The sequence below is a fragment of the Thamnophis sirtalis genome, unplaced genomic scaffold (assembly GCF_051295495.1).
Source record: "Thamnophis sirtalis isolate CommonGarterSnake01/CBP01778 unplaced genomic scaffold, rThaSir2_p1.2 scaffold_3, whole genome shotgun sequence".
Classification (NCBI taxonomy): domain Eukaryota; kingdom Metazoa; phylum Chordata; class Lepidosauria; order Squamata; family Natricidae; genus Thamnophis; species Thamnophis sirtalis.
In genome coordinates, this window is record NW_028261383.1 from 123,510,602 (window position 1) to 123,521,700 (window position 11,099).

The window sequence follows — 11,099 nt, forward strand, 5'->3', positions numbered from 1 at the left end:
TATTTGACTTATATACCGCTTCATAGGGCTTTCAGCCCTCTCTAAGCGGTTTACATGTCTTGAGACGGAATAAAATCCTAGACTCTTAAGAGCAAAGCATAGAGGATGTTTTTTAAAAATCATGCTAACGGGTTTTTTTTTAACCTCCCTAGAAACTGCAGCTTTATCTTCACTGTTTCCCTGTTTGCTTAAAATGTTTTAGAGTGCTTAAGAGTAAAAACGGTTCCACCACAAAATCGCGGAGGACAAAATCGCGCTCGACGAAAGCGCGCATTTGACGTCATCACAGCGCGACGAAAACATCGCGCTGTGATCGAAAAATGTAAAAATAAAGCTAAAACCTTACCCTAACCCCCCCAAACCTAACCCTAAACCTAACCCTTAACCTAACCCTTAACCTAACCCTAAATCTGACCCTAAACCTAACCGTTAACGTAACGCTAAACCTAACGCTAACCCTTAACCTAACGCTAAACCTAACGCTAACGCTCTAAACCTAACCCTAACCCTTAACCTAACCCTAACCCTAACTCTAAACCTAACTCTTACCTTTATGTGAATCGGCTTGCTTTAATTTTAATTTTATTTCAATTTTTAATTTTTTTCATCGCGCTGTGATGACGTCACATGCGCGCTTTCGTCGAGCGCGATTTTGTCCTCCGCGCTTTTGACGGGTCACGGTAAAAACACACAAATAACTCTTAAAAAATCCAAGTAACACCAAAATATTCTCAGCAATTGAGCATCAATCCTTTCTACATCCCATCTGATGTTATTTCTAAAGAAGCAAATATTTTTGGAGTATACTCAAGCTCAGTTTGTTCCTGACTGATGATAAGCAACTATTGAAAAGAGAAGATGAACATGAATAATAACTTCCAGTGTTTAGCCTAAACTGGTTTTCAATATAAAGATCTGCAAATCTCCTCCCCATTCGTGAATGCATTTTTATTTCTTTTTATTCTTTGCTTTCTCCTTAGCCTGATGACAACCAAGATTTCTGGAACTTGCAGCAATTATAAAGAGCATCCGAAAGCAATGTTTAATATTGTTATGCCTTTAAAAATCAGAGCAAATTTTGAAATGCATTGCCCCTCCTTCATGGTTAAAGGACACAAAAGAGCTCTTTAATCTTGTGATAAACCTTGTAGAACCCTGGAAAGAAACGAAACCAACTTTGGTTTTCTAAACGTTTTTGAAGCTCAAATAACCAGGAAAAATTTAGAGAACTTCTGCAACTCAACACAATGTCATAGTCAAGTGGTCCATGCCATCCAATCCCACACACACCCCCTCAAAGGCTGGCTTGGTTCTTTGTTGCTCTCATAATTCTTTTTCCTTGGCTTCCAGTGTCAGTTAAAATATGTTGAACACTCATGCAATTTAAGAATTGCAGAAAGACCAGGGTTTTTTTCCCCCCTTTACCAGTTTGAAACAAATTCTTTACAGGCAGAAAAAATGCTGCTGCTGCTGCTTTACAAATTCCTGTTCATTGAGCCCTCTTCCTTTTTCCTAGGTCTGAATTAATCCAGTTGGTAGCTGTAACACAGAAGACGGCAGAAAGGTCTTACAGAGAACTCATTGAGCAGCAAATTCTGACATATCAGTGCAGGTGAGAAGAGAACTTACCTAGCCATTTTCCATTTGAGTTTAACTGCTTTAATCAAACTCTCATGCCCACACTAAGAGAATTGTTAGCAAATTGTGATAGAGCAAGAGAAGGCAAGTTGTTCTTGAAAAGGACAAGTAAAACGATTGGCATCCTTGGATTTTAGTACTTATCAGGAAGCAAATTCAGTTCCATCAGCTTGCATTATGAAGGACATACTGTCCTTTTGAGAATTCAGAATTCATTACTGATGCTAAGATAATATTTGAAGATAAAACATGTTGATTAAAACAGAAACTGATATGAAGATAAATGGCATTTGGCTTCTTATCCTTGTTATTTAATTGGGAATGGAAGGTTACTTTCTCCCCCGTTCAACATCTGTATCTACCATTGACACACCTGACAGTTTAGAGTTTGGTATTATCAGTGTGCTGATGATACCAATTACATCTTTTGATCCCAAGCCGGCAAAGTGAGATCTACAAAATTCCCTCCCAGGGTCTAGAGGCTATGCTGGTTTGGATGGGGAGGAACAATCTCTGACTCAATCCTATCAAAATTCAGTGGCTGTGGGTAATTGAACCACCTTGATTTGAGAATGGTTCCACCTTAAACTTAGAAAAACCCTTTGATAGCTCCATCCGATGTGCCCATTGTGCCCTCTCCTAGATTGAGAGGTCCTTACTCTTGCCCTGGTCACCTCATGGCCTGACTACTATATTATGCTCTGCCCTTGAAAACTGACTGGAAGCTTCAGCTGGTCCAGAATGCAGCAGCCTGATCAGTGACGGACACTTTTTGGCCCTGCTCTGCAAGCTGCATTGATTATCAGTTTGTTTCCAGGTGCTATTCAAGGTGCTGGTCATTATCTATAAAACTCTACATGACTTAGGGCCTAACTATTGGAGGGACCACCCATCTCCCCTTTAAATCCTCTAGTATGATTGGCACTCTTATGGTTCCTTTGATTAAACAATGCCATCTGTTGGGACCACAGAATCCCACATTCTTTGCCATATCACTAGCATCTGGAGTAAGTTTCTTGCAACATTATCCTGGGACATGTATATTTTCCTTCATTCATACTGAATTCTGTTATTTTTATTGCTTGAAATTAAAATAAAACCAGTTGCAACTGATTTTATCTGAGTCTGCTGAGTCAAAGTCTGTTGCATTATGAGTTAGATTCCTTTGTGTGCCTGGATGTGTTTGGGTGTGTATATTTTCTTTCTGTGAGTGTCTAAACAGTTATCATTTAGTGACTGCCTCGCTTAGCAATCATTCACAGTTCCAATAGTGATGAAAAAAATAACTAAAACTAATTTTAGCACCTATCATTGCGTTTATGACCATTGCAAGTCTACAAAGCAAAGGACAGCTTTGTAAAGTCATCAGTTTTAATTTCACTTAGTAACTGCTTCTCTTAATGACTGAGTTACCAGATCCAATTGGGGTAACCAAATGAGGATACCAGCACATACATAAGCACATTCATGAATGATTGCCTTCATCAGTTCCTGTCTTAGCTTAGTGCATCCACTTCTGAGACATGGGCAAATTAGTACACAGGATGATTTGAACCCCACATTACTTTAGTTTTAAGGGTTTGAAATGGCAAAAGCTAGCTTTTATCCTTTGTGTTCATCTGCCCAGCCATGTCATCCATAGCTTAACCAAAGCTATCTAAAGAGAAAAGTTCCATTCACCTCTGAATACCTGCATGGAAGAGTCCCTGAGAGAGAAGGCGGTCTAGATCATTGGTCAGCAACCTGCAGCTCTGGAGCCGCATGTGGGTCTTCCATCCCTCTGCTGCAGCTCCCTGTCGCCAGTCAGCTCTACAATTGATATGGCTTTCGGTTAGGGCACGTAGAGATAAAAGGATGCCGCGCTAGGAGACTCTATGGTGGGGGAACCGGACTTCCGGTCAGGAGAGGAAAAAAGTTGCCACTCTTGGAGGAGACTCTATGGTGGGGAAACCAAACTTCCAGTCAGTTCCAGAATTGAACTGGGGCTTCCGTTTAGAATGTTTGTAGCTCTTTGAGTGTTTAAGGTTGCCAACCCCTGTTCTAGATCATTTGAGTGTCCTGATCAAATAATGGAACACACCACAGAGTTATTTCTCATTTGCATATTTATTTGGTGCCCTTGGAATCACATCTACTTTATTGAATCTTCTGTAAATCTATTGCAGCTGGTTAAAAGTAACAGATTATATCTCGGATAAAAACCTACCTGTCTTCCAACCTGGAGTCAAGGTAAGAATAGTTTAAATTAAGGTTTGTGAATTACTGTAGAAAATTGGAAAGAACTATATATATGTGTCTAATTGCTTAAAATGCACTTCTTTTGTTCTTCAAATATCAATTTAAAGCACTGCTGGTGTGCCCTGTCTGAACAGAGAGTAGTTTCTGTTTTGGAAGTAGTTGTGGCAAAAACAGTCCCTTCCCCATTTCCACCCCAATCTGCAGTAAAAACAGTTTATGTAAGTCCAAGTGCTAATGGGATTTTTATTGCTAGAGATAACATCACCTTTGCTGGGAATCATATTTTAGCCCAACTATTAAGAATAGTTTTAAAAATTCATCATCATACTTAGCATTCTACCGCTGTGGTTGCATTTTATTCTGCTCTTGTTTTTGCACGTTTTAGTGTTTTAACTGGAGAACGTGACAGGTAATCCTTGACTTATGACCACAATTGATTCCAAAATATCTGTTGCTAAATGGGTTTTGCCCCATTTTATGATCTTTCAGCCATGCTTTGGAAGCAAATTGCTGCAGTTAATTGAATCATGTGTCACTAAGTGAATCTTCACTTGTCAGAAGCCGGCTTGGCAACTGACATGTATTTCTGACCGTTGCAGTTTCCCAAGGCCACACAATCACTGTTTGTGACCTTCCCTGCCTGTTTCTGACAAGCAAAGCCAATGCAGGGAGCTGGATTCACTTAAAGACCATGTGATTCGCTTAACAACTGCAGTGATTTTATTAACAAACATAGTAAAAAAAAAATCATAAAGTCAACTCACTTAATAACCTCCTTGTCTAGTGGTGGAAATTCTGTTCCCAATTATGGTTATAAGTCAAAGACTCTCTGTATTAACTAATAGAATAAAGATATGCTTAATACAGGTGGTCCTTGACTTATGACCACAATAGAGCCCAAAATTTATTTCGCTAAGTGAAACATTTGTTAAGTGAATTTTGTCCCATTTAACAAACTTTCTTGCCACATTTATTAAGTGAATCACTGCCATGGCTAAATTAGTAACCCGGTTGTTAAGTGAATCTGGCTTCCACATTCCATTCAGTTGCCAAGCGTCTGAATTTTGATCACGTGACCATAGGAATGCTGCAGTGTTCATAAGTGTGAAAAACAGTCATATGTCACTTTTTTCAGTACCATTGTAACTTTGAACGGTCATTAAGTGAATGGTTGTAAGTTGAGGACTGCCTGTAATTGGCTGAAAGGACACTGCAGATCTCACTTAGAACTGCCCGGTCTCCATGCTCTGTTAATAAGTCCCTTTCTTTTTTGTACCATCTTCCCTGCTCTCGACAATTAATTGAGACTTGAAATATCTTCTTGTGAATTTTTTTGCATGGCTATTCTTAGGTGTTCCATAATTAGTGTGTGAGGGCGATGTGGCCTTGAAAGGCAGGTTAAAACTCTTGAGGATAATAAGACTATTGTATTCTGATCCCTAAATCCAGTCTATCACCCAGGTAAGTGCTCTCAAAAAAGAGTCAAGAAGCAATTTGAACGCCACTACTAACTTTCATTTTCCTTAATTGTTTGCAGCTAAAAGACAAGGAGAGGCAAGTGATCAAGGAGCGTTTCAAGGTAATACATTTGCAAAAGTTGTTCAGCCTTCCCCCCTCTGATCTGCTTGCCTTTATTTGTGCTTGCTGTTCAGGTCTAGACGCTGCACTTTTCTTAATACAATCTTTTCTATGGGAAAGGGTTTCAATGATGGCCTGGAGGAGCTGTGTAAAATCCAGAAGGCGTGGGCCATCCCTGATACAGAACAGAGGGACAATATTCGGCACGCCCAGAAAACCATTGTGGAAGAGACGTATGCCACCTTCCTTAACAGGTGCCTCTTTGTCTATTTGGGGAGAGTTCTGTCACATGGGCAAGGCTTGGCAGGACTGTATCTGTCTGCCCCATGCCAACTCAGTGAAGCAGTTGAAGTGATGTGCCTGGAGGCTGTCAGGGTCTGAATGGGAGCGAACAAGCTTGCACTCAATCCAGACAAGACCGAGTGGCTATTGATGCTGCCTCCCAAGGATGGTCCTGACATTCCACCTCTTAGCCTGGGGGGTGAAATCATTCACCCCTCGGAGAGGGCTTGCAATCTGGGTGTCCTCCTGGATCCACAGCTGACGTTAGAACACCATTTGTCAGCTGTGACCAGGGGGGCCTTTTCCCAGGTTCGCCTGGTGCACCAGTTGCGGCCCTATCTGGACCGGGAGGCACTTTGAATAGTCACTCACGCCCTCGTCACCTCAAGACTGGATTACTGTAATGCACTCTACATGGGGCTGCCCTTGAAGAGTGTCCGAAGACTACAGCTGGTCCAGAATGCAGCCGTGTGAGCGATAATGGGTGTACCCAGGTACACCCATGTTACACCTATCCTCCGCAAGCTGCACTGGCTTCCTATTGGTCTCCGGACCTGCTTCAAGGTGCTAGTCATTACTTTTAAAGCCCTACATGGTATTGGACCCGGCTACCTGAGAGACCGCCTCCTGCCATTTACCTCCCAACGACCAATAACATCACACAGGTTGGGCCTCCTCCGTGTGCCATCGACCGGACAATGCCGGCTGGCGGCTCCCCGAGGGAGGGCCTTCTCTGTAGCTGCACCGGCCTTGTGGAACAAACTACCTGCAGAGATCCAGACCCTTACCACTCTCCCGGCCTTCCCTAAAGCGACCAAGACCTGGCTGTTCCGGCAGGCCTGGGGCTGTTGATTAATTTCCAGCCCCACTTAATGGAATGGATGTTGTCTTGATTTTAATTCTGTATCTTTTTAATGTTTTAAATGCTTTTACTTGTTGTGAGCCGCCCAGAGTCCCTAGGGAGTGGGTGGCATACAAATTCTATTAAAGTTTAAAGTTTAAAGTTGGCAGGATCCTGATCCTATCCCTGAAGCCATCTCCGGTGTCCCTTGCCCTTAAAAGGACCAGAACGTTGTGTGTATGAAGTTATAATGTTGCCTTCATTATTCACAAAACACAGTGCTTGTGTTTTTTATCATTCTATATGGTACACTAGGCTTTGCATTTCATAGATTGGCTGGATAGAGTAGCTGACTATAGCATCTGAAGTTCTGGTGTTTATGATTCCAGCTATTCCTTCTCCTTCTCCCACTTTATGGGTTGTTTTTGACCTGTTCTAAGTCAGCGTTATATACCTATTGAACCCGTTGAACGCTCACTGAAGTAGTTTTAAGGGGTGCTCCTTACATTTTTTGTAAACAATATTCTTTGTTTCTCCAGTGTCTTCTGATAACTGAGTATGATGGTTTTGAGCACATAAAGTCAGATGCTTAAGAATTACGGGGCCATTGATTTCAGTCAGCCTTTCCTCTGCCCTCAGAATTCAATTCCCATAATATCATTTGGCCATATTAGCTGAAGACTTTTCTGGAGGGAACCAGGAGAAGAAAAATGGGTGGTGTTCTGTTAACTAATGAGGAAACAAGCGACAATTGGAGAATGAAGAATGTTCTCCTTGCTTACACAATATTACCTTTGCTTTTTGCCTGACAGGTATGGCAGTGTACCCTTTACCAAGAATCCTGAAAAATACATTAAATACAGAGTTGAGCAAGTGGGTGAGATGATTGAAAAGCTCTTTGACACATCAGCCTGATCTGCTCATCTGCACATTGGTGATTTCCTATTCCTCTTTTATTATGAAAACCATGGATTAAACTTGTATTTATCAAATGTATAAACTTCTAAGAACATGATTTGTGGTTTGTATGTCCTCTTTGGAGTTTATAGGAAGACTAATTCCTTCAGGTGCCTGCGTCTTTCTTTTTCTCTCTCATTTTTAATTTACACACATGCTCTAAAGCCTTTTTCCATTTCTGATTCAGAAGAATGGTAATTGTTCAAGTTCAAGAAGGAAAGGCCAAGAAACACTTAGTAACAACTTCTTACATTTTGTGACTTGTATTCTAATACATATGGAAAGGAAGGAGAGAGAGGAACTTCGTTTTGGTTGGCATACTAAAGATGCAAAAACGAGGTGGATTTTCTTGAAAGCAAATAAGAAATAAGAAGAGGGAAATGAGTTTTCCACCTGCTTTTGGGGGCTGTGACAAAAATGCCTCTGCATCCTTTGGGCACTGAGCAGTTGTCAAATTTAAATATCTATCCCAGCACTGGGGTAAGAAATGAAAGTCAACTTAGTTTGGTCAGCTGCATACATGTTTTTAACTATACATTTTTTAAAAGCAAGATTTGAAAGTTTATCTACAAACTTTTTGTAGCCTTGTGGGAAACTTCCTGACAGAAATTAGCACATTACTGGAAAGTGTGTGACTCATATGGAACAATTTATGGGGGGTCCTTCGTGCTCTCTGGTTTCATTACCCAAACTAGGTAACATCTTTAGTTGGATTTTTTCTGAGCTGCTCTTTATTCATGTGAAGGCCTGGACTTAAGATACATGATTGCTCATACCACTAAGTGCTTATAAAAATAGCTGAAACTCTGAATGATGCCCTCTGTGATCATGCCATAAACTGGAACCAACAGCTCTAAATAGTAGTAATTTGTATTATTAAAAATTTTAGAATCTTTATAGGGAAGCTATATGAGTATCTGCTTTGATTGAAACTCTTGACCCAAAGAATAAGAGATAATACAGAGAGTCAATAGTACGACTTTTAAAGTTCTCTATTCCCAGATGTTCCAGACATTCAAAAATAATGTTATATGTTAGGTTATTTAAAAGCATTCATTGAAGCGATAAAATGTTTCCTGGGCATTTCCTATAAAGTTGAATGTTCTCAATGAAAATGGAAATATATCTTCAAGAGGCAAGCTCATATAAGTGAAAGCCTACTTTTAGAAGAAAAATCCAGACGATTGATTTCTCCAAATGGCATCAATGGACACTACTCAGATTGAAGGGGATTTTTAACAGTAAAGTGGTCTTGCATCCTGAATTTAAGTAAAGCATGTCATACTCACAAGGCTCAAGTAGTACAAACCCATTGAAGCATTTATCCTGCATTGTGACATTGGCCTCACCTGATGATGATCTCCCAAACTGTAATTGGACTGTTTCAGATACCCCAAATTTTCTCACAAAGTATACTTTAAAAAACCATCTGGAATTGCTCTGGTTATCTCCACTTCTTGTAGATTTATCCTGGCATTCAAATGCTGTATGCAGAGTTATACATAGGGCCATTTCCATTGAGGGGTACAGGTTAGTCACAGATCTAAGTAGATCAGTCACCAAGCACATTCTGATAAATCATAAATATTCTTGGTCAAGTGGCTTTTTTCTTTTGTTTTTTGAGAAACCCCATTGTCATAGTAGCAAGTGTCGCTGCAGAAGTATCTGTGTTATGTGTTCTCCTGTTGTAGTGGCTAGATTTGCTAAAAAGGCCAAATAGATTACAGCATAAGGAGTTTTGCTGATTGTCAACATCACTCATATTACTGAAGGTGCATGCATTTAGTGCATCCAATGAAGACTAATTGGTTGAAATGTTTCTGTGTTAATCTATTGTCAAGGAAGAACAAGTTCTGATTGGTTGCAGGCTCAAACAAGTAAACAGTCCGTTCACATCTAAGTTCCAGGAATGGTCCAGATCCCAAGCAGCACTCACTCATGTCATTTTCAGTTGGAAAAAAGTTTTATTATAAAAGCTTTTGCTACAAAAGAAATACTACCTAACACTTTCTAATCTACGTTTAATGTATCTTCTATCTATCATTTCTATAGGGTATTTCAATCTTTTAAGATCTCTTCTATTTATTTCTAGTTAACATTTCTTTTATAATTATATCTCTAGCATTCTAAGTTCTAACACCTGACTTCTAGTTTTTATTGACTGTCTATGGTTCACTAATATAGTTACTTTATTTTTACTAGTTTCAGCTCTACTTTAACTCTGTTTATTGTGGTCTAGCAATTCACTCTTCTTATTCCTACAGCTTTCTTTTTTCAATCTCTTTTCCATTGGTTTTTTTTTTCTAATTTCTGATTTTTTTTGAAATGCAGCTCCACTCCTCTGCATGTCTACCAACCCAATCCAGTGCCGGATTAAGGCTCACTGGTGCCCTAAGAACTGACAAATCTTGGTGGCCCCCTCCTTTGTACATACTGTACAAATCTTCATTGTTTTTTTCCCCCTTTCTCAACTTCGTGGTGCTCTCTTGGGCCTGGTGCCCTAAGCTGGTTTATACATCACTTAGTGCCCTGATGAAGGAGATACATTTCTCTTAAAGGGAACAACTCCTTTAAAAAGAGCCAGGGAGGGGAGGGAAGTGGAGGGACAAAATGAATGGAATTTCTCGGTGCCCATCCCCTCATAATCCCCATAATATCCCAATATCTTTAGTTTGCTTTTAAAAATAAAACAATGGAATTATTATTATTTATTTTTAAAACACAAATAATACATACATATACAACTAAATACAAAATAAAGACAAAAGGAAAAGGAAAAAAACACATATTACAGTGCAGCCCCCACCCTCTGGAGACCTTTCCCCCCCTTATATTTCTTAGATATACAATATATTCCAATTGTGCCCTTATAACCTCCAAAACAACATATATTCTTGAGTAGGTTTATTCCCTTTGCTTTCCACCAACACTGATTTTATAAAATCCCCCCATATTTCATTATAATTAAACAATGGAATTATAAGACAGACAATCTACTGCTCACGGGCCAAATACACTCATGCAACAGGTGCACCACCAAAACCAAGTGGCACCATGAGAAAACTTCATGAGGATGATTAATTCCCAATCCTCCAGCTGTGTGCGTATACACACACGCACACGCACACACTCCAGAGGTATTCAGCCAGTTTGGAGTGAACTGGTAGTTCCAATGATGAATTAGCCTCGCCCACCCGCCCCTGCCCTATCTGTCCTTTATTTCCTGCTTTCTAGCTCATCTCAATTGCTCGGCACAGCTTATTTCTCCCTCCCTCTTGCTGTTTTACTTCTCGTTACTGACTTGGAAGGTAAGCAGCTGAGCGTCTAAATGCTCCATTTTCAGCACTGCATGCAAGCATTTTAGGCAAAGCGCGCGCTCACCCATTCCATTGTTAAACTGGCAGCATCCCAACACACACACACACACACACACACACACACACACACACACACACACACTTGGGGCGATGTCTTCTGCCTGGTTCATCAATTGGGGCAATATTAAGGAAGAATATTGGAGTGGGAACGGGTGGGTTCCTGTCAGTTCTAACCTCTTCTATAGAAG

The 11,099-nt window shown here is 40.2% G+C and overlaps 1 protein-coding gene across 8 annotated transcripts in view; it reads left to right on the forward strand.

The window, feature by feature from the left end:
• EXOC7 (exocyst complex component 7) overlaps positions 1-7,592 on the forward strand; it is a 43,446-nt gene extending 35,854 nt beyond the window's left edge. For all 8 annotated transcript variants that reach the window (XM_087709901.1, XM_087709902.1, XM_087709895.1 and 5 more), the window contains 5 exons: positions 1,517-1,612; positions 3,804-3,867; positions 5,414-5,455; positions 5,575-5,708; positions 7,390-7,592. In XM_087709901.1, the coding sequence (XP_087566027.1) occupies positions 1,517-1,612; positions 3,804-3,867; positions 5,414-5,455; positions 5,575-5,708; positions 7,390-7,492 (439 nt within the window). In that variant the 3' untranslated portion in view covers positions 7,493-7,592. The remainder of the gene's footprint in view (positions 1-1,516; positions 1,613-3,803; positions 3,868-5,413; positions 5,456-5,574; positions 5,709-7,389) is intronic.
• The last annotated feature ends 3,507 nt before the right edge of the window (positions 7,593-11,099 follow it).